The sequence below is a fragment of the Carassius carassius genome, chromosome 6 (genome assembly GCF_963082965.1).
Source record: "Carassius carassius chromosome 6, fCarCar2.1, whole genome shotgun sequence".
NCBI classification, from domain to species: domain Eukaryota; kingdom Metazoa; phylum Chordata; class Actinopteri; order Cypriniformes; family Cyprinidae; genus Carassius; species Carassius carassius.
The window spans coordinates 13933127-13958426 of record NC_081760.1 but is presented as its reverse complement, the minus strand read 5'-3'; the positions used below and the strand labels follow the sequence as shown (position 1 = coordinate 13958426).

Sequence of the window (25300 nt, the reverse complement as noted above, 5' to 3'; positions counted from 1 at the left end):
CAGAAATACTTCCACAGGTTATATAAAACATACATTATACTTAAAATATATGTATGGTAAATACTGGTAATCAATTTAGCTTATTGGAAGCAATTTTGAGACCGTTGTTTGTATTAAACCACAAGTGGGTTAAATTTCAATGTGGAGACAAAGTCTCTGGAATTTACAGCTTCAGTAAGGAGGTGATCCCTGGTATAAGGATTTTTGGTGATCCTGGGCCAAAGGAATGCCTTAGCATCCTTCCTGATTCCTGATAAGGCTGGGGATTTATGCATTGGGGTCACCACAGGGGTTCTTGGCCATGTGGTCTTAAGTTTGGGGAACAAAGAGAAATATTTTCCTGCTGTCCTGATGTCGCTGGTATGAGATTAGACAGGCACAGAAGACAAGAGGGGGTGGGGGACATCTCCTTTAGCCATCTTCGCACCATGTCTGGGTTTTATGACGCACTAATGGTTCGATGGGGAATCGTTCTGAACTATTGAATGCGGTGTTGGGTTCCTTTACTGAAATGGACTGTTCAAGTATAATCCTACAATGCCAATAAAGAAACTTCATTTTTAGGAGTGTACAAATTCGAAAAATCATACTGTACATTCTGTTGTTTCATTCGTGACTTGTGAGGAGCCCAGTGTCTTCCTGTTAGCTTCAGGTCCTTATTAACTTCTCATGTCACTTCTTGCACCTTCCCAGCCCTTCTCTGACATTTGAATTGAAAAAGAGGAACAGAAGGAGGTGCCACATCTTCAGTGATCTGATTATATCATAATATCCAAGCCTACACTCACAAGCTGCTCCCCTCAAAGTTTCACTCCTTCAGTGTGTGTGTGTTGGGGTTGATTCTGGAGGCTCGTGCCAGTTTGGATTGCGCCTACTGTCATAAGAACTGCGGATTAGATCCAACTGCTGACAGGGATGTTTTTTTTGTCATGCCGAAAGCATCACATTAGAGTGGCTCTAAGCTTGTCGCATTGTATCACATCTCTTAACACCCTTCAAGGTTATTTCTGTGCCTTTCCTAAAACCATTGGTCATATATTTTCATTCCCAGATGCGGCTGACGAGTCTCAGGATTTGTTCAGCAAGATTTCCCATGGGTTGGTTTACCCTGGCTATGTGGTTCAGCACTGAATGAGAAATCAAATGTTCCAGGCTTAAAATGGATGTACCCATCAGGATTTCTGTGCAGTTGCTCAAAGCCATTTTATCTTCTGCCTGTAGATACAGCACAGTATATTATTGTCCGTTATGTTTTTTTTATAAGCAGAACTCCCCATTTCGGATTTATGCTGAAGGCGTTTCCTTGCAGAAAGATTTAGGAGGCACTTTGCTTGTGCATTTCTTCTCATCAGTTACATGCTGATATGATGATATCATTGTGCACTTATGATTCTGAAACCTTTTAGGGAAAATCCCACATTTAAGCATATTCATCTTTGAGGGAATATGCATTCAAGATAATGATGAAAATGAATTTAATTCAATTGGAATGGATGTAAATGGATGAAGTGTGTCCAAAAGTACAGTATGTAATTTTTTCTACATGTTAACCAATATGAATTAGCAAGACTTTAGCAATCAGGGGCTCAAATGATAATATGTAAAGACAAGCAGGCCCACTTGTGGTTTTGGAAATCAAATTTGTTGAATTCCAGCTTGATTTCAAGAAGACCCGGCTCTTTTCAAACTATCAAACTGAATCTTAGGCATTACACTCTCCATCAGAGTTGTTGAATCATATGCATTAGTGTGATAGCACTGAGAACCTAACTGAATCTTTGAATTGAATCTTTCATTTGAACCGGGTCATTGATTTGATTATTTTAATTAAATTGTAGTTTTAAATTTCTGATTTTAATCTTTATATTGAATCGTTAATCATTGAATTTAATCTCTGCATGTTCAGAATGGTTGACCATAATATGCTTTTAAAGGGGGTAGAAAAGCTGTTATGGACCATTGCATTTGTCTGTGACCCTTTAGAATCATTGATTTGTAATTTGTTACACATTTTAAGCATATTCATCTTTTAGTGTTATGCACTACAGTTTATTTTATGTCAGAAAATGATACAAATACACTGAATTCAGTGGAAATGGTGCATTTGCAAGAATATAGATCGATTAAGTGTGATAAAAAGATGGCAAAATATGTACCTTTTTCTATGTACATTCTCGTCAGTCTTAGAAGATTTCAAGCCGACTAGGATCTTACTAGACCCTCATGCCTTACAGTCCATGAAATGCTTCATCAGAGCTGTTGCATCTTTGATTTGAATCTTTGAATTCAGTATTTTATTTAAATATTTTAATATAATCTTTGGTCTAAGTTTTAAAATTTTAACTTGAAATAAATCTTTCGAATCTTTGAATTGAATCGAATTGTCAAATTTCACATCAAATGTCAAATCTATTTAAGTAAGTATTTCTTATACATTTCCCTATTTTACGTGTACCAGAACACAAGCAGTGTTTGCATTTCTATTCAATGCTTTTTATATGCAAATAATTTTGAGAGATTGTGTATTTGCAAATTATATAAAATGTTAAAAATAGTCGACCAATATATATATTTAAAGAGTGGTATGCTTTTAAAGATATTATCAGTCATTGTATTATTCAGTTTAGAATCCGGTTTGATGGAATTTGACGATTGTGACAAGCTGATGTGAAAAAAAAACATGGAAATTACCTAATGTGATCCGTCGCGTGTTGTCGCATGTTGAACCTCATATTTCTACTCCATCACTGCCAGGCATTTGTTAAGATAAATTGGTACTGAAAATATGTAGTGGGCAAACCCGCAGGAACATTTTATTGCTCACAGGTTACGCTTTAAAATCTCCATGCTATGGGCACATGAGCATAGCTCTAGAATAAATCATTTTGTTGACCTCAGGTGCCTACAATATCTACTATTTATTGGCTTGAGGAATTGCATTACTTTTATATATCAGTGCACTTGGACAGCTCCATTTAAAAAATATGCAGCTAGTTATGTTTTTAAAAACAGGGTCAGTAAGCTTGTTTTAAAAATGTCTATGAAAGAGGTATCTTCTGCCCACAAAGGCTGCATTTGTTAATTAAAATACAGTAAAAACTGTAAAATTGTGAAATATTGTTTAAATTTAAAGTGCTTTTTATTTTTATTGTATTTTGAATATATTTTTAATGTAATTTATTCCTGTGATCAAAGCAGAATTTTCAGCTTCATTATTACAGTGTTCAGTGTCACAGTAGTTCATATTTTTGTGGAAACCAAGATATATTTTATTTCTCAAGATTTATTATTATTTTTATTTTTTAATGAACAGCAAACAATGATGTCACTTTAGGTAAATTAATTCTATTTTATGGCACAAAAATATGTCACTGTCATTAAATAAATACAAAATAAATAAATAAAAACTACTTATTAACACCAAATATTTGGACTGGAATGCATAATATAGAAGAAATATTAAATTTAAAACCCTTCCACCACCCCACGCCGCTTTTTTATTCTTTTACATTTACAGCACTTCTGTGAACAAATCTTGTTATAACAAATTACAGACTGTACTCATAACAAATGATTTGAAATATATATGTATATGTATTGAGTTTTTATGAGAAATTGAAAAGTATTTTTTTTCTTGATTAAAAAAACAACAACACAAATATCAGTTTTCTGCACTCATAAAAAGGAAAAATTAAATAAATAAATATGTAAATGTATAGAATTGTCTATAAATTGGATTAAAAAAAAATTGTTGTGTTTGAAATCATCATAAAAAGAGAGAAATGAAACCCCATAATTATTTTTATTGATTTTAAAACCTTATATGGTGTATTTTAAATGGGAAATTAAGCCTGAAAGAACAAGTTTCACTTTTCTGCACACTTAATAATAATAATAATAATAATAATAATAATAATAATAATAACACAATTAAAATAAATGTAAACAAATCTTATTTTTATATGCATGTTTGCAGTTTTACAGTGGCAGAGAAGTCAGCAGTGTGGTTCCATTAAACAGACTTTGTCTTGACAACCTTCAGACAATGTATTAAGCATGTTAACAATGCAGATTTTTCCTCAGTCTCAAAAGTACAATGTCATATTGTGGAACAATCCAGGTACAGAGTACAATGACATATCCTTGACATATCCCAACCTTTCAGATACCATATAAAATCATGAAAACAATGCTGTGATTTTTTTTCTCAGTCTCAGAATACAACAATGTGCAATGTGCAACTATACAGTCTTTCAGTGTACTGTGTGAAGTTAATGGCTGATTAGGAAGTGTATGAAACAAAAACTGTCGGTACATTGTGTGAGTGAGTCTTGCTGTGATGAAATTGCAGACACACTGCGTTCAAAGCTCTCCTGCGCTCGGCATTTGATGTGGGAGTGTAAAACGACCGCGTCAGAGCAGCTCCGTTTGATCCTCTCCCTTCACAGTCTTCTAGAAACACTTGTAGCTTTGGAACGGGAGAGGAAGGGAGTTGGGCGCTGTCTGGATCAGATGAGCAGAATGATGAAGACGCCAAGAGTTTATCCCCGAATCCGGAGGTGTGACGTGCAACTGATCCTACACTTGTTCTTTCAATTACAAGCCGACGGTGGAGTCGTGTAAAGCAAAGATTTTGAAGGGTAAATAAGTGAAGCTTGACAGGATACATGTGTTTTAAATGTTAGAAAAGTTCATTGAAAACTCACTTCCATACTCTACCTCAGAAGAAGGCAAGGTAGAGACTAACTTAAAGTAAGTAACACTTCTGAGTTGATAAACAAAGGCCTATATAGTGCCTAGTATATTTTGTATAATGCCTACCATTGTTTTATTTTACTTAAAACATTTGCTGATCTACGAAATAGATAAATGGGACTTAAATAAATGGTTGGTTTGCTTTTTTATCCTTGTGTAAAATAGAATAAAATGATGTTATTTTAGTATAATTTTTTATGTAGCTTTTTATTTAAATTTGAATAACCTTTTTAAAATTAACATTTTTCTGTTTTCATTTTTAAGTAATTGGAAATATACTGCAAACTAATATAAACTAGATTACGTTTAAAATAAGAAATAAAAACCACAATTGTAAGATCTAAAATCACAATTAGACCTTGTAATTGTGAAATGTAAACTCACAATTAAAGACATAATTAAGTTTTAATTATTTTTTATAATATTTTGAATTAGCTTTTCATTTTTATTATTATTATTATTATTCATGACCTTTAATTTATTTTGATGTCACTTATTTCAATTAGCTGCCATGGCAACATTTATTGTAAATTGTATTTAATGTAAATGATTTACATTTCCTTTTTTTATCTTCATTTCATTTATCTACAATTATTTTAATGCTCTTTGTTTTAGTTTCAGTTTATGGTAACAGCACTGCTACAGTTATATGCAGTGTTACAAGGCACAACACTGTCAGGTTTGATCAGATCAATCAACAAATGTCCTTTTGGATCTCTGTGAAAAACCCTACAGTAGTCACTTGTTTCCAGTTGACCGTCTGCCTCCTTTCAGTGAGGCCTTGACCTTTGAAGAGACTCCTGTGCATGATGGAAAGAAGATGGCTGGCGTACAAGCTCTAAGTCAAGTATAAAGATAGGGAATGACATACAATTATCAGAGATGGCTGGAAGTAGATATGTCTGCTCTGAAGGCTAGCTGATGTGAGAATGTTGTTGCTCGAGGGCTGTCAACAAGTGTCTGTGAATGTAGTACCCTTGGACCCATATTGACACTGAAAATAGACATGCATTGAGCAAATGCAATGCTTTTACGAATATCTCACCCCAGTGTGGATTAAAAGACACATTTGACCTGTTGGCAATGCAGTTCTTCACTCTGAAAACCACTTTAAGTGTTGCACAAACCACTCAGTCCAGTTTCAATACCCAACAGAGGTCCTTTCATAGATTATGAGTGCATAGTGGAGCGTCCTGCTAGAATATATTTCAACCCAATTCTCTATTTCTTCCAATGGCTAGCAAAACAACTCCCAAATGCAACGCTGTACATTCAAGACTAACTTTTTTCCATTTGTATTTCTCCTGCAGGTCAATATATCTCCAGCCTGCAGTAAAGCATTGACCAAAATGCTGTACTGTCCATACTGTGGAGGACTGCCAGGCCTCAAAACCTGTGCCAACTACTGTCAAAATGTCATGCGGGGCTGCCTGGCCAACCAAGCGGACCTGGACCCTGAGTGGAACCTCTTCATCGGTAAGATGCGCTTTCTGCATCCAGCTCGTTTTACAAATATAGATTTATCCCTTTGAATTGCTGCCGAATGTATTTTGGAGCTTCTGTAAGAAAATGACTCCCAATGTTCAGAGACTGTTTGAATAGACATTTTATATATGTTCATAGTTTTAAGTCAGCAAGAAAGTAACATGTATTATTTTACTTTCTGAAATACAAGTTCCTGATTAAACTGCATATGATTTATCAGTGCACATTCCAGTGTTTGTTTGTTTGTTTATAATAACAAACATTAAAGGGGTCATATGATGCAATTTCAATTTGTCCTTTCTTTGTGGAGTGTTACAAGCTCTTGGTGCAGAGTAGATCTGTAAAGTTGCAAAGACTAAAGTCTCAGATATTCTTTATAAAAGTTAAGAATTGTCCACAACCCCCTAAAACGACTCGTTTAAACACGCCCCATTGTCATTACGTCACTGTGTGGGAAGATTTGCCATCCAAATGTTCACGCAAAGAAAGAAGGCGTACCTTTTAGTCTTGCTGTTGCCGCCAGCACCATTTCATGGAGAAGCTGTGTGTTTCATTGTGAAAGTGAAACTACTTTGTTTGGCCTTCCAAAAAAAGCTAGATATCCACTTCGTGAAGCCTAGAGCTGATCCGTGCTGGTCGGCTTTCACTGTGGATGAAGCAGAGTCCAGCCCGGGTATGTCCAGCTAATGTTTACAATAAGCAATGCAACGCATAAAAACACAATATAAGTCATTATAATCAGTAATTATGTTCCCACTAGATGCAACAACTGCCTCGTTTGTAATGGGTTTTATTGTTTTAGTCCTGTCATGCCGGTGTTCTGAACAGGACATGCCATAACAGTATAAATTGAGGGGCTTAACATTTTCAACAGACACTTGAAACATTTGGCCAATCACAATGCACTGGATAGCTGGCCAATCAGAGCACACCTCACTTTTCAGACCATGAACCTTGTGTATTTGTCAGACACTTTTATAAGTTCCTACTTTCTCTGGGAATTATACCAAATTTCACTGTAAATTCAGTATATATATATATATATATATATATATATATATATATATATATATATATATATATATATATATATATATATACTACAGACCAAAAGTTTGGACACACCTTCTCATTCAAAGAGTTTTCTTTATTTTCATGACTATGAAAATTGTAGATTCACACTGAAGGCATCAAAACTATTAATTAACATATGTGGAATTATATATGGAATTATATACATAACAAAAAAGTGTGAAACAACTGAAAATATGTCATATTCTAGGTTCTTCAAAGTAGCCACCTTTTGCTTTGATTACTGCTTTGCACACTCTTGGCATTCTCTTGATGAGCTTCAAGAGGTAGTCACCTGAAATGGTCTTCCAACAGTCTTGAAGGAGTTCCCCGAGAGATGCTTAGCACTTGTTGGCCCTTTTGCCTTCTGTCTGCAGTCCAGCTCACCCCTAAACCATCTCGATTGGGTTCAGGTCCGGTGACTGTGGAGGCCAGGTCCTCTGGCACAGCACCCCATCACTCTCCTTCTTGATCAAATAGCCCTTGATGCCTTCAGTGTGACTCTACAATTTTCATAGTCATGGAAATAAAGAAAACTCTTTGAATGAGAAGGTATGTCCAAACTTTTGGTCTGTACTGTATATATATATATATATATATATATATATATATATATATATATATATATATATATATATATATATATATATATATATATATATATATATATATATATATAACCGGCAGTCATTTGGTTTTATTTTTATTATATTGCAGTTTAATTTTTTGGTGACACAAAGCAGTGATATCTCAGCAGGAGAGTTGTTAACTTTATAATTAGTCAATAACACCATAATTTTGTTCGTTTTGGCTAAGAGCTTGCACGAAAACAAGAGGCAGTATTTATCACACAAACCAATCACATCCAATCATAAACGATCATGTCCAATTATAGCTTGATGGAGGCATTGTCTCCTCTCATATGACTTTCCCTCATTCATCATCTCAATGAGCTTCCAGAAAAGTCAAAGAACGCTTTGGGGTCTATATATATATATATATATATATATATATATATATATATGAGAAATGTTGAACTAGATAAAATATAATAGTGTTTGTCGTTGTTGTTTTTAAATATATTTTTTTAAAGTAACAAGTCAAGTCAAAATTTATTTCTATAGCACATTTAAAAGCAACAGAGTTACGCCAAAGTGCTGTACAACAAAACACAATATATAAAAAGCATAATAGAAAAATAAAATATATATACTGTACATGCATTATACAAAACAAATTAAAAAAACACACATTAAAATATAATCAGAGCAAACTTACATCAAAACCTTAAACTGACATTAATCAACTGCAAGAGAAAACAAATATGATTTGAAAACAGATTTAAAACTGGCTTGTGAAGGAGCAAGTCTCACATTTACAGGCAAACTATTTCAAAGTTTAATAGCTGCAGCTGAAAAAGACAGACCACCCTTTGTTTTACAGTGACAACATGGGACAGTTAAGAGAAGCTGATTATTAGACCTAAGTGCTCTTTGAGGAGAGTAAGGAATCAGAAGGTCACAGATATATTTTGGTGCAAGACCAGATAAAGGCTTGTATACAAAGACAGCTATTTTAAAATCAATTCTAAACTTTACAGGGAGCCAGTGTTTCAAGTAACAAAAATTCTTAACAGTTAACACAAATGACTAGATATCAAATGCAATGGCTTAATGCTGTCCACCCACAGATACGACTGCTGCGAAAGTTCATAATTCTGTTCCCTCCAAAGCACTGCAACATACTCAATGTGAAAATGCATGTGTTGTATAACTTGGAAAGCAAAACTCTTTAAATTAATAATTAATTTGTGAAATTATTATTATTATTATTATAATTATTTTATTTTAATTTTAACTTAAATGTCCTGATGTGGCATCCATTTAGTTTGCCTTTCTTGTTTTGTATTTTTTAGAGCTCATTTTCTGCGCTATAGATTTTAAATCAGTATATCTCTCCCCCGCTGAGAGATATTGACTGGTTTTATGGTGCCGCAGTTCGATTAGCAAAAGAGGATAATTCATTTGGTTTAGAATATTTATAGAACGGCCGCACAGATGCTAGTTTTTGTTTGAAATAGCATGGCATTGTGCAGTTGTCTCAGACGGACTGTCGGTAGGGACTGACCTTTGCTCCATGTGGCATATGTGGCATTTACCAACAGCCTCTGTTGGTGTGCCCTTCTCACCTGCATTGATTGGCAGGCCTGGGAAGACATTCAGATGGCGTCTCGTCCAAGTCTTGCCTCCTTCACTGTATCGATTGTAGAAATTGTGTGGTTTACCAAACGTTCACAGAGGCAGCCTGGGGATGCCTTTTGGAAATTGTCAGTATTGAGCTGATTACGTCAACCACATGGGTTTTTGAATGGACAATCCCAGTACCGCTAACTCAAGGGCGTATATAAGCAATATGGGTTAATGCAGTGTAATTATAGCAGTTCCCAGAGGAACAGCTGCTCTGTTATAGTTCAGGAGACTTAGTGGAGCTCTCATGCATGTTTCTGTTTCAACTTCAGCTCAGATGTTTCTCCTAATATAAATGGAATAAAGTATAGAGTTGTAAAATGAATGTGGATAACACCTCAAATCAAAGAAATGTTAATGTTGAGGTTTCTAATTTGCTTTTGCAACATTTATATTATTTCAAGTAAAATAAACATTAATTGAAATATAATAAAATAATAAAATAACATTTGAGCTAGTTGCCAAAGCAACTTTAATTTAACTTGATGTAAAAGAAATACAACTTAAAAAAAAAAAAAAGGTCTATAAGGTTTTTTTGTGTGTGTGTGTGTTTGTTGTTTATATTTCTATTTAGCTTTACTATACTTTCACTTTAGTTTTAGTAATAGTTATGTTGGTTACAAAGACAACAGTGATTGTTGAAGTTTTTAATGATATTGATCTAATGTAATTAAACATTGCAACAGATGCATGTTGGATTTACATATTCAGGCATCTTGTGTTGAATTCTTTGCATGTAATAAAACATCTTTGCAAGTACCTCATGCTAAGATCTTTTATTTGCTAATTGTGGCTTGTTAGCTCTCCTTTGAGAAATCATATTTTGTGACGTATTTTTGGTCAGCAATTAAAAATCCCTACTGCAAAGCACAGAGGTTTCCCACCAGGATGTGATTCCACAGAACAAATGTAACCATTGTGAGAAATTAATTTTCTGTTTTATTAATTTTATCATAAAGCCGCAGGGGTTCGCATTCATCTCAATTTGAGAAACTGCAGGAGAAGTTATGCCACCATTAGCCTTGAGCTACAAAAAAACGAGATCACGCTGTTTGGGAAGAAAACAGATGTATGTGCCATTTCATCAGACCAAATGAGTTAGAGTTTCACTGGAAATGAGAAACATCAGGCTGCTGGTTTCTTATCCTGATGAATATGTTACCTCTGATCTCTGGTCAGACGGCCGAGGAAGTATCATTTTAGCGTCATCCTAAGAGCATTAGTCTCTTTTGGCTTCTGAGTCTCAATTATACTGCATGACATCTGAAAGGTTTTGTGTGCACAAGGACACATTTTTTTTTTTTACTGCACAAAGGGTTTGTTTACTGACGCACATTAGGTCCTGGACTTATATGTGCGTGTACACAGTGTTTGAATTATGCAATGACTTTCTAAACGATCAGAGCCAAGTTCTTTGCAACGTGTTAGTTCTACTGAAACTCTGATGACTTATTTTTCTTTATTATTGGTTGAGATGTACTTATATACAGTGAAATTAAATAGAAAACATATAATGACATATAGAAGAGCTTATAATAGCCGAATCCAGTTTGTATTTTCAGAAGGATCAGAGTGAATTCATATGCAATGGATTCAAAAGCATTTGATCTGATCACGTGTCCCAAAAATATTTATGTGTATTGCATACATAAACATAAGCTAGCATAACTGATGTGGAAATACTTTTTAAATTGGTGGTAATATTCTCAGTTAATTACAAAGAAACAGCAAGAAGCACATTAAATTAAATGTGCAAATTTAATCAGAGAGACAGATTTTTTTTTTTTATCTAGCTGCCAAGAAAGTGTTTGCCATTTTCATTTAGTTTACCTTCATGCAGTAAAATGAGTTAAAATAAATAATTATAACAACAACAGCAACATATTAAACTAAACATTTTAGTTTCAAAGAAATCATTTGACATTTACATTTTATTTTATTTCAAACTATTTCCAATCAGAAATTGCTAATAAAATTCACAATTAATGACAATGAAACACATTCGATTTTGAAGTAGAAATTCTGAAATAGTATTTGTAAAATGTGTTCCATAAATATTTGTTATATTTTGGCGCGTTTCCACCGAGTGGTACGGTACGGTACGGGTCGGGTCGGTACCCTTTTATTTGCGTTTCCACTGCCAAAAGTTGAGAATGGTACCAAAAAGCCGAACCGTACCGTACCACTTTTTGGGTACCCTTCCGTTGGGGTACCTAGCACAGTGGAACGGTACTAAAGGGTGGAGCTAGACTCACTGCAGAACGTTGATTGGTTGACAGAGAATCGTCATTTGCGCGTGCCGCAAGGGGAAAGACACAACACACGAGGCGCCATTTTTAAATTACAACAACGTCGCAACAATGTCGCCGCGCATGACGTCAAGCTACTTTCCGTCATACACCACGCCTATCAAGTGACGTTATCACTACTTTCTGGAATACACCACGCCTATCAAGTGACATTATCACTACTTTCTGGAATACACCACGCCTATCAAGTAAGGGTACTGTTGGCGGTGGAAACGCTAGCCAAATCATGGTTAACAGACCCGACCCGTACCGTACCGTACCACTCGGTGGAAACGCGCCATTTGTTTTTGCAGTGTATCTTGTTGTGAAGGAACATTTTCAAAGCTCTTCAATATTATCAAGGCCGGTGTACAGAAAGCTAATTGTCTTTTTTTTTTTTTGCATTAAATTGTAGAGCCAAAATCATCTTTCAGCATTTCCCAATGCTAGCATGAGAACAATTATTTATAAAGTGCCTTTCATGCAAGCAGCGCTGCAGGGACAACAAAAGATCAGACGTAAGGAACAATATACAGTGCATTTGAAATTAAAACACCTCCATTAGAGTAAAAGAAGCACTTTAATGTCCTTTAGTACTGCTCCCAGAAGCATGCTAGTGAGTCTAACACACAGCAGTTACTACAACGAGAGATCAAATTATTTCATTTTAATAAAGGTGTATTAGAAAATCTTGCATAACGTCTCAAGGATAATAAAACATTCAAGTCTTAATCTTAAAGTGCAGTGATTTCAGTTTTAATCCATGTTGAACTCAAATGAATTTTTGATTATAATCCCTCCTTAACCTCCCATAAAGGTCTCACTGTTACATAATCGCATCAACAGCAAACTCAATGTAAACCATGCTGATTAAATACATAGATTTCCTTGGCTGTATTGATCCTCAAGGGAAAATTCAGGAAGGAACACTTTGATCTGAATGTGATATGAACGTTGCCTTAGATGAGATGAATATGAGTTTCTGTACATACTAAAACAGTTAAGAGTTATTAGACGTTACGCTTCAATGTGTTGCTTAACTACAAGAATTACTAACAGTGCATTAATATACATTTATTTACATGTATTTACTTATGTTTAGCAGATTCTTTTTTTAAGTGAATCGAGGGAGGCAATTACATACTTCTTTTTTTTAAGAAATTAAAAATTTTATTCAGCAAGAGACAGTAAATACATTTATAATGTTACAGATGATTTCATCAAAGAATCCTGAAATTTACAATACATCACAGTTTCTTAAGTATGACGCAGCACAACTGTTTTCAACACTGATAATAATTAAAAAATTAAAAATGTTTCATGAGCAGCAAATTAGCATATTAGATTGATTTCTGAAGGATCGTGTGACCCTGATGATGCTGAAAGTTCAGCTTTATTATAGGGCTGGGCGATATATCTAACAATATGATCATGCGCGTTTAGTCAGTAAATCTGGTTCCGTGATTACTGCTAAATCGCCATCAACTGCTTTCAAATGGAGCAGCATTTAATAAACAGAGTCGTAGATCACTGACAAGCTATGCGATATCGCGTTCATTATCGAAAGCAATTCATCTGCAGTAATGAACGCGATATTGCGTAGCTTGTCAGTGATCTACGGCTCTGTTTATTAAATGCCACTCCATCTGAAAGCAGGTGATGGCGATTTAGCGGTAATCACGGAACCAGATTTACTGACTAAATGCGCATGATCATATCGTTAGATCTATCGCCCAGCCCTACTTTATTACATTTCACAATATATTCACATAGAAAACAGTTATTGTAAATCCTAATCATGTTTTGCAATATTACTGTTTTACTGTATTGCTGTATTTCTGTATTTGTATCAAATAAATGCAAACTGTTTAGTATGTTATTTATTAGGAAATAGATTTGATCAAAAGTAAAACATTTAACTTTAAATAAAAAATGAAGCTTACTCATTCATTCATTCATTCATTCGGTGAACAGAAGAGACTTAAAAAAAAACATTTAAATCTTATACTTACAGTAGTGTAGAATTTAACTGAAATTCGCTCAGAATGTGTTCTTTTTTTTTTTTTTGCTATTTTACAGTGGTTTTGAATGTGCCTCATCCAGTCAGACAGAAAACACTCTTTGAAAGATTCGGAGTAACACAAAAACCACTCTGAGAGCAGATGAAGCAAATATTTAGTTAGTTTCAGTGGTGTTGGATCAGCAGCGTGGTGTGTGGGTGATTCCACTAGCTCATAAGTGTCATTAGGACATGATTAGGGATTTGTTGAATATGTGAGTGATGCTGGGCGCATCTGTGTATTGCTGCATTTACAGCTCTGCTCTCCCTCATGCATAACTGAGACAGTACACATGCTAGGCTGCATATTGAGAGCTGTTAGGTTTGTCATCTGAAGTGTTCTACTAATGTGCTCAAACACTGAAGCGCACTGCACAGACACTCTCAGTGAATGAATGAATGAATGAATGAATGAATGGAATATTACTAAATTATATCTGTCTCGGTCTATCAGTCATATGTTTATATTTTTTTCAGTTGCTGAAAGGATGTACATTACAACTATATATACATATTTCTCATTTATATGTAATTGTTTATTTATTTAAATATATTTTCAAATTTTATCAGGGAAGTCATATTTGGAATTTTATATGTGTAAAAAAATTAAAGATTATTATAATTATTTTGACGTAAAAAAAAAAAAAAAGATTTAGAAAATTAAGCTTATTTTGATTGATTTATCATTAATATATATTTTTTTTTTCATTATGAAAGTATTTATTTTCACTATCAGATTTTCTCAATTCTCATTACATATTTTGTCTGGAATTAGTTTATCATATATATATATATATATATATATATATATATATATATATATATAGTGACGGGAGGAGCACGAGACAGACACAGTGGGCGTGGCGCCAGGCCTCGGAGAGGCTTTTATTAACAGAAATCAAATAAAATAGGGGATAAAGATGGCCAAAGGGGAAGAGTGTCCAAAATAAACAGGGAATCCGGTGTCCTCGTCGTGCTGCAGGGTTCGTGTGGGTCGGGCAGTGTTCATGGAGGAATGGTCCACGTAAGTGGAGGAGTCCGGCGGCCGCACGCGCTCCCCTCTTCGGACCGGGGCATGAGGGGCAGTGGCTTCCTCTACAAGCTATGCGATATCGCGTTCATTATCGAAAGCAATTCATCTGCAGTAATGAACGCGATATTGCGTAGCTTGTCAGTGATCTACGGCTCTGTTTATTAAATGCCACTCCATCTGAAAGCAGGTGATGGCGATTTAGCGGTAATCACGGAACCAGATTTACTGACTAAATGCGCATGATCATATCGTTAGATCTATCGCCCAGCCCTACTTTATTACATTTCACAATATATTCACATAGAAAACAGTTATTGTAAATCCTAATCATGTTTTGCAATATTACTGTTTTACTGTATTGCTGTATTTCTGTATTTGTATCAAATAAATGCAAACTGTTTAGTATGTTATTTATTAGGAAATAGATTTGATCAAAAGTAAAACATTTAACTTTAAATAAAAAATGAAGCTTACTCATTCATTCATTCATTCATTCGGTGAACAGAAGAGACTTAAAAAAAAACATTTAAATCTTATACTTACAGTAGTGTAGAATTTAACTGAAATTCGCTCAGAATGTGTTCTTTTTTTTTTTTTTGCTATTTTACAGTGGTTTTGAATGTGCCTCATCCAGTCAGACAGAAAACACTCTTTGAAAGATTCGGAGTAACACAAAAACCACTCTGAGAGCAGATGAAGCAAATATTTAGTTAGTTTCAGTGGTGTTGGATCAGCAGCGTGGTGTGTGGGTGATTCCATTAGCTCATAAGTGTCATTAGGACATGATTAGGGATTTGTTGAATATGTGAGTGATGCTGGGCGCATCTGTGTATTGCTGCATTTACAGCTCTGCTCTCCCTCATGCATAACTGAGACAGTACACATGCTAGGCTGCATATTGAGAGCTGTTAGGTTTGTCATCTGAAGTGTTCTACTAATGTGCTCAAACACTGAAGCGCACTGCACAGACACTCTCAGTGAATGAATGAATGAATGAATGAATGGAATATTACTAAATTATATCTGTCTCGGTCTATCAGTCATATGTTTATATTTTTTTCAGTTGCTGAAAGGATGTACATTACAACTATATATACATATTTCTCATTTATATGTAATTGTTTATTTATTTAAATATATTTTCAAATTTTATCAGGGAAGTCATATTTGGAATTTTATATGTGTAAAAAAATTAAAGATTATTATAATTATTTTGACGTAAAAAAAAAAAAAAAAGATTTAGAAAATTAAGCTTATTTTGATTGATTTATCATTAATATATATTTTTTTTTTCATTATGAAAGTATTTATTTTCACTATCAGATTTTCTCAATTCTCATTACATATTTTGTCTGGAATTAGTTTATCATATATATATATATATATATATATATATATATATATATATATAGTGACGGGAGGAGCACGAGACAGACACAGTGGGCGTGGCGCCAGGCCTCGGAGAGGCTTTTATTAACAGAAATCAAATAAAATAGGGGATAAAGATGGCCAAAGGGGAAGAGTGTCCAAAATAAACAGGGAATCCGGTGTCCTCGTCGTGCTGCAGGGTTCGTGTGGGTCGGGCAGTGTTCATGGAGGAATGGTCCACGTAAGTGGAGGAGTCCGGCGGCCGCACGCGCTCCCCTCTTCGGACCGGGGCATGAGGGGCAGTGGCTTCCTCTAGCGGCCGCATCACTCTCGTTGGCCGCGGCGCTGGCAGGAGATGGACGGCCCGGCATCCTGGCCCGACGGCCGTGTAAACGGGTGCGGTTCCCCTTCGGATCGCGGGTTCGGCAGCTCACGTCTCTGGTGGCGCAGGAGTCCCTCAACGCACCCTTTCTGGACCCACGAGGACACCAGTGTGCATGCACGGGGAAGAGACCGGTGTCTCCCGAGGAGAGGCGTGTTGGGCTTTTAAACAGCGGCGGTGATGAGGCTCCATTTCCTTCAGGTGTGCCCCATCACACGCCGCCAGCCCTGAGTCGTCCAGCGCCCCTCCTCTCACACACCCACTCCAGTCGGGAGACTGGTGAAGGGCGGTGATTGAAGGACGTTGTGCCGGTGACAATCAGGGAGGAGGCAGCTGATTCGTCACTATATATATATATATATATATATATACACAGTCGTGGCCAAAAGTTTTGAGAAACCCACACCCGAAACGGGTGTGGCCCAACCTATAAAAGGAGCTCGAAAAGGCTGACTCACCTGATTTTTCATCTCTTCAGCGAAGCTCACGCATCGCTGGATCACGGAGGAAGCAAGCGCCGTCTGAGAAAGCATATCAGCAGGACGAGCCATTCTGAAGCTGCTGGCATCGCCGCCTTCCACTACCGTTCCTGCTGCGCTATCCGGCACCTATATCTTTTCAATTCTGTTATATCCAGCTGTTCTTTATGTGTGTGTGTGTTCGCCCTGCGACACACACTCGTAAAAGAGCTCGCGTCTTTTTTAAGATGCCTTCCTGCGGCTCGTCAGAGCCCCACTCAGCGAGGGAGACCGGTACGCCATCTGTGTCTCCTGCCTGGGTGAAGATCATGCAGCGCTCGCGCTCGCTGACGGCGGATGCCCCCACTGCGAGCTGTTGCCATGGTGACTCTGAGGACTCGCCTGGCCTTTTTCTCTGAGCCTTCATTCACCGCTGCACTGAGGCGCCGTAAAAGCATCGCTTCCAGCGGATTCCGGAATGGTCTTCAGCTCAACCGAGCTCGCCGGTTCGCCCTTCTTCACCGGCCCCCCTGCATCGCTTCCCGGTGGGCAGCGCCCGCTGTTTGCCGGCGCGTCGTCCGAGGAAGTTGATCTTAGGGCCGCGTCGGGGGAAGAGGACACGCGCTCTCTGCTAGCTTCGGGCAGTGAGGGCTGGGCGAGCTCCGAGGATCTCGCGCCTTCTGCTCAGAAGCCCAGCAGACAAGCTGACATCGAGAAGGAGCCGAGGCGAATGCTCGCGTTGACCACGACGAATCTCGGCCGCGAGTGGTCTGCACCAGCGCCCCCCCCTCTCGTTCCCGGCTGGATGGTATTTCCCTTTCGGATGAGCGTACTTCTCAAAGCCCACCTCTTTTCTTCCTGAGCTTCACGAAGAGGTGGCGAAGGCTTGGAACGTTCCATATTCAGCGCGAACTCGTTCGTCTGTCTCACTAGCATTCTCCACACTGATGATGCTAAAAAACAGGAACTACCAGTCACTTCCGCCGGTGGAACAGGCGATAGCGACGCACCTTTGTCCGCCCTCTGCTGGACGGCGGCAAAAGCGGTGTTGCCATCTAAAGCTTGCTGTGTGACGCTGCGGCTGCACTACTCGAGATGGCTGCTTCATCGAAGCGCAGGTGTACGAGTTCCGCTGTGGCCGAGCTCTCACCCAAGCGCGCCGCTGTTTCAGTTCCAGGAATTGTGACTGTCTCAGCGTTTTCTGCAACGCGCAAGCCTGCACAGTTGCCCGCTTGCCTGCACACAAAAGCCGTTATCACAACAGCTTCAGCAACGCAGCTCAAGACCCCCATTCTCGCTCTACCGGCCGTCGCCCCGCGCCGCGGGCACCGCGGCAGAGGATTATGGTGAGGCCGGGAGCCCCGAAGCCATCCTAGGAAAGCCATCTATGCATGCTGCATGACGCTGTGTCTGCACTACACACAATGGCTGCTTCATCGAAGCGCCGGTGTACGAGTTCCGCTGTGGCCGGGCTCTCACCTAACGCGCCGCTGTTTCAGTTCCAGAGATTGTGACTGTTTCAGCGTCTTTTGCAATGCGCAAGCCTGTACGGTTGCCCGCTTGCCTGCACACAAAAACCGTTATCACGGCTACCCAGATATTTCCCGAAAAAGGTGTAATTTCTGGTGTCCCGGCCACGGCAGATGGTGCTATAAATGTAGTGACGATGCCCACTGCTCAGTGCCCATCTCCACATATAAGCACAGCCCTTCACACAGGGCTCGCGCCCATAAAAGCGACTCAAGTCGATCACGCGCACTACATAGTAGACGTGCCCACTCCTCAGTGCCCACAATCACTATGTCACACGCGTCATGTGGTTTCTGTAAAAATGAAACCCGTACACATTCGTCCGGCCACGGCCGATGGTGCTATAAATGTAGTGACGATGCCCACTCCTCAGTTCCCATCTCCACATGTAAGCACAGCCCTGCACACAGGGCCTGCGCCCATAAAAGCGACTCAAGTCGATCGCGCACACTGCATAGTAAGCGTGCCCACCCCTCAGTGCCCACAATTACTATGTCACACGCGTCATGTGGTTTCTGTAAAAACAAAACCCGTGCACGCTCGTCCGGCCACGGCCGATGGTGCTATAAATGCAGTGACGATGCCCACTCCTCAGTGCCCATCTCCACATGTAAGCACAGCCCTGCACACAGGGCTCGCGCACATAAGATCGACACAGATCGGTCGAGCGTGCCGCATAGTGAACGTGCCCACTCCCCAGTGCCCACATACACTGTGTCACATGCGGCGCGTGGCTTCTGTAAAAACGAGGCCCGTGCACGTACGCTCTGCACAGGCAGACAGCGAGTTGAAAGTGGTAAATGTGCACATATGCAGCCCACAGTTACTCGCAGACATATCGAGTCCCACGGGACCTGCTCAGCCTGGGGCGCCGGGACGGGGTAGAGGAAGATCGATCTGCCCGCTGTGATCAGCGCGCTCCCCGCCTCAAATGCGCAGCACACCCGAGCGCCGCCGTTGCCCAGTCAACAGAGCGCGCTTCGCATCCAGCCCTTAGCCATTCATGCTGATGCATGGTCAGCGCTTCCAGGGGTTTCGGATTGAGTGCTAGGCATTATAAAGAGAGGCTACTCGCTACAGTTTTTTCGACGCCCTCCGCGCTTTTCAGCGCGCGTCGAAACTACGGTCAAAACAGAAGTAGCACACATACTTTGGGCCGAAATATCAAAACTGTTGAGCAAAGGGGCTGTAGAGCCTGTGTCTCAAGCTCAAAGCGGGGGGGGGGGGGGCTGTACAGCAGATACTTTCTGGTGCCCAAGAGAGATGGGGGTCTCAGGCCCATACTGGATCTAAGACAGCTGAACAAGGCATTGATGAAATGTAGTTTCAAAATGCTTACGACCAGGAAACTCCTCGCGCAGATTCACAGAGGGGACTGGTTCATGTCAATAGATCTGAGGGACGCGTATTTTCAAATACAGATAGCGTCAAACCACAGGCGATATTTGAGATTCGCCTTCGAGGGCCAGGCACACCAGTTTACAGTCCTCCGTGGCTCCTCGTACATTTACGAGGTGCATGGATGCAGCGCTCGCTCCTCTCAGACTCAGAGGCATGCGAGGGCTGAATTATTTGGATGACTGGCTGGTTCTGGCCCGATCACGAGCGGAGCTGGGAGAAGCTCGGCCTCAGTGTCAATTGGGCGAAGAGTTCGCTGAACCCCAGTCAGACGATTCTGTTTCTGGGTATAGTTCTGAACTCGAGTTCCATGATGGCGCGGCTGTCACCACAGCACGTGATGGGCATTCAGCGTGCAGCGAGTTCTTTCCGCTGCGGCGCGACCGTGTCGCTCAAACACTGTCAAAAGATGCTGGGCCTCATGGCCTAAGCATCTCCGGCTCTGCAGCTGGGCCTGCTCCGCATGCGCCCCCTGCAGTTCTGGCTGAAGGCTCGGGTGCCGCGCAGAGCGTGGGGGTCTGGCCGGCTGCATTTCAAGGTCAATCAGAGCTGTGTTGCAGCTCTGGCACCTTGGACAGCGAACGGCTGGTACCGATCAGGTGTAAGCCTGGGGACTTCCCCGAATGTGAAGATGGTGTCGACAGACGCCTCCACTTCGGGATGGGGAGCGCTGCTCGAGGGCAGACCATCCTTTGGCCTATGGTCAGAACGGGAAAAGCTCCATCATATCAACTGTCTGGAAATGCTGGCAGTGGAGAACGCGCTGATGCGCTTTTGTCCCCAAATCAAGGATCACCACGTCGTAGTCCGTTCGGACAACATGTCTGTGGTGTCCTACATAAATCGCCAGGGCGGTCTCGGGTCTCGAAACCTGTGCAGGCTGACGGAACGCCTCCTGATTTGGGCTCAGCGCAACGTGCGTTCGCTGAGGGCAGTGCATGTGCCTGGGCTACAGAATCTGGGTCCAGACAGGCTGTCCAGAGGCAATGTTCCTACGGGCGAATGGTCTCTACACCCGCAAACAGTCCGGCTGTTTTGGGAGAGATTTGGCAGGGCGGAGGTGGACCTCTTCGCGTCCCACGAAAACGCTCACTGCCCCGCGTTCTTTTCCAAGAACAAAAGTCTTCCTGTCACGGAGATGGCCGTGCTGCCCGCTTTATGCTTTCCCTCCCGTCTCCCTCCTTCCGCAGGTGATAGAACGGGTGAGAGAAACGAGATGTTCATTACTGCTTGTAGCACCTCTTTGGAAGAACCAACCATGGTTCCCAGATTTCAATTTCAGTCAAATCAGGGCCCTGAGGGGAATTCTGAGTTCACGAGCGCTATGCGCTGCCGACTGTTATATGGGCAGTGTTGTGTAAGACCCGCATTGCCACATTGGTCAGGCCTTGCCTCGGCTGTGTGATGTCATATTGCCGCATCTACGGATGCTGCTAGATATGGGACGGAGGGCTTTCCCCCTTTCTGTCCTGGACTCTCTGTGAGTCCCTCAGGTGACTGTGCACTGTAAATCCTGGGCGTTGCTTCAGGTTTATTGGTGTGATCCCTGCGCGCACGGCGTTTTACATTGGGTTCCCGTAGCGTCTTAGCTAAGACGCAGTACGAGAGAGCTCTCGTAAGAGAACGTACTCGGTTACTAAACGTAACCTCGGTTCTCTCTAGAAGAGCGAACGAGTACTGCGTTCTCTGCCGTGCGTACGATTCACTCTGGTTCGCTTCGGCGATGAAATAAATCAGGTGAGTCAGCCTTTTCGAGCTCCTTTTATAGGTTGGGCCACACCCGTTTCGGCGGGAAGTGCCAAGAAGGGCGCGAATCAGCCTGCGCTCGATAGGCTGTGCAGTTGCCGCAGAGCAAGCCAGTGAGCGAACGAGCCGTCTCGCCTATGGCTGTGTACTGCTGCAAATGCGCTTTACAAAAATAGAAAATTAAGGATAATTTTTTGCTTCAGTATTTCGTGAAAAGAGACTTTTCCCGTAGCGTCTTAGCTAAGACGCAGTACTCGTTCGCTCTTCTAGAGAGAACCGAGGTTACGTTTAGTAACCGAGTACGTTTCAAAGGCCATGGACCCAAAATTTCAACATTCTGGTCCCCGAGCCACTTAGTTATCACTTTTGCCTTATGGCACGGTGCTCCATCGTGCTGGTAAATGCATTGTTCTTCACGAAACTGGTGTTGGATTGTTGGAAGAAGTTGCTGTTGGAGGGTGTTTTGGTACCATTCTTTATTCATGCTGTGTTTTTGGGCAGAATTGTGAGTGAGCCCACTCCCTTGGATGAGAAGCAACCCCACACATGAATGGTGTCAGGATGCTTTACTGTTGGCATGACACAGGACTGATGGTAGCGCTCACCTTTTCTTCTCCGGACAAGCCTTTTTCCAGATGCCCCAAACAATCGGAAAGGGGCTTCATCGGAGAATATGACTTTGCCCCAGTCCTCAGGAGTCCATTCACTATACTTTCTGCAGAAGATCAATCTGTCCCTGATGTTTTTTTTGGAGAGAAGTGGCTTCTTTGCTGCTCTTCTTGACACCAGGCCATCTTCCAAAAGTCTTCGCCTCACTGTGCGTGCAGATGCGCTCACACCTGCCTGCTGCCATTCCTGAGCAAGCTCTGCACTGGTGGCAGCTGAATCCTCTTTAGGAGATGATCCTGGCGCTTGCTGGACTTTCTTGGATGCCCTGAAGCCTTCTTTACAAGAATTGAACCTCTTTCCTTGAAGTTCTTGATGATCCTATAAATTGTTGATTTAGGTGCAATCTTAGTAGCCACAATATCCTTGCCTGTGAAGCCATTTTTATGCAACGCAATGATGGCTGCACGCGTTTCTTTGCAGGTCACCATGTTTAACAATGGAAGAACAATGATTTCAAGCATCACCCTCCTTTTAACATGTCAAGTCTGCCATTCTAACCCAATCAGCCTGACATAATGATCTCCAGCCTTGTGCTCGTCAACATTCTCACCTGAGTTAACAAGAAGATTACAGAAATGATCTCAGCAGGTCCTTTAATGACAGCAATGAAATGCAGTGGAAAGGTTTTTTTGGGATTAAGTTAATTTTCATGGCAAAGAAGGACTATGCAATTCATCTGATCACTCTTCATTACATTCTGGAGTATATGCAAATTGCTATTATAAAAACTTAAGCAGCAACTTTTCCAATTTCCAATATTTATGTAATTCTCAAAACTTTTGGCCACAACTGTATATATATATATATATATATATATATATATATATATATATATATATATAATTCATTTAAATTCAGCATACCTTAAATTGGATATAACAAACACTACAATGTCTAAACAATTTACAATTCAAATATTATATATTTAAACTGCAGTAATCAGGTTTGGGAGAAAATGTCATGAAATTATTGATAATGGTGCATCTTTAACATACTAAAAATATACAATGTAAATATGTAATATATTATGCAAAAAATGTTAAAGGAAATTATGCTGTGAAGTTTATATGCATATCTTAATAGCCTAATTAAGATAGTTTGCATATATAAGTAAGATGAGTTGAAATCTTTTTTTCTTATATGTTCATATATTTTTAATTTTATTTAATATTTTTATATCGATTTTGAGGGTGAAATAAGGCCAGAATATGTTCTTGACAGCTTTCATTCAGTCGTGAGCACATGATAAGTTAAAGTCATTGAGCCGATTGTGTTGAGGTCAGTGAAGGATGTAGGAGTCATTATGTGCTGGATGAGGTGATGGATGTTGATTTCTGCTTCTGAGCAACATCACTCACATGCTTTAGGATAAACAGCCTCTGCTCACTTTTATGACCAACATAGCGTTATCATTTGTCTTTTCAGTACCTGGATATTCAGTGTCGGAAAAATGCGTCACAGTATAACGAATCCCAGACGACATGGGGCATATCCCAATCCACTTTTGCTAGTTTCGCTTCTGGGTGTATGGTTTAAACAGTTTGTCCCTTTTCTCTTAATGAGTAATGGGTGTTTTTTGGGGCATTACAAACAATAAACCAATCAAACTGTCATCTCCCATTCCCTTTAAGAGGCAGTTGCTCGTTCCATGGTGGATTTGCTATTTACACGGCAGAATTTGCAAGCGCAAATACAGAACACATCTCCAAAGATGAAATGGAGCTGCTTGTGCGCAAGCAAATAGGTAGCCTAATGCTGAAACATGCAATGACTATCCATTATGACATGCAGGCATTTTTTATGTTTATGTAGCCTACACAATAATAATGATATTTTACATTTTAATCTTTAATTTTGTTATATTTAAGAATGTTTTTATGCTGCTGCGCATCACTGTGTAACAAGCAAATTGAATAACAATATTGCATCATTGACTTCAGACCGGGTTTGAATTGGTCTATGGCACAGTCTATTTTCAGTTCCTCAAAATAGCAACGCGCCAACAATGCACCTGAACACACCTCAATTTTTAGACCAGCACACTCATGGGAATAAATAGTAAATGCATTTGCTATTTAAACAATACAGTGCAGGATGGGGAAAGGAGAACTGTGTCAGGCTGAAACTAGCAAAAACACTTGTGATGCGACTTGCGCCATATTGCACATGGGTGTATGACAGGGCCCTATATCAGTAGTCGCTTATTTATAATTTTGACCACACAGTCAATTTGTAATGTCTATATTGGGCCACAAAAAAAAAAAAAAAACCTGATCGGGATATCCCTACTATTTAGTGGTAAAGCTAATATTATACTACATAATATTACACATTAGATAATATTATACTATATAACATTATACATCAAATGTGGTCAAATGTACAGTATTTGGTAATCCTTGAGGGTGCTACTTCGAACATAGGCTCTTCTTAGCATTAATCAGTGAATGCTAAACATGAATCCTGTCTTTATTTAACGCTGATTCAGCGAAACCATCCTGTCTTGGTATCGGATTTTCCTTTATGCATTGGGCCAATTACAAAGGCTAATTAAGATTAAGGCCTGTGTTGTCCTTTGGTGAGTCTTTGTCACCACAATGTAAGTGATCCACATTGATCCACTCTTTTCTTTTTAATTGCATGACTTTGTCTCCATGTGAAATAGAAGCTCACGGCCACCTCACAATTCATGAAAATGAAAGTCAATATTATTTGCTTCCCTTTCACGCAGTGTCCTTGTGCATAAGATAGAAAAGATGAGTGAATTGCGTTAGATTTCCGAAAGGCTCACATGGCAATAGCGATACATTTA

The 25300-nt window shown here is 39.8% G+C and overlaps 1 protein-coding gene across 1 annotated transcript in view; it reads left to right on the top strand.

Moving 5' to 3' along the window:
• The window catches only part of LOC132142399 (glypican-6-like), a 291401-nt gene that overhangs the window by 180763 nt on the left and 85338 nt on the right, over nt 1-25300 (top strand). The window contains exon 4 of the mRNA XM_059552222.1: nt 6066-6231. Coding sequence (XP_059408205.1) covers nt 6066-6231 — 166 coding nt within the window. The remainder of the gene's footprint in view (nt 1-6065; nt 6232-25300) is intronic.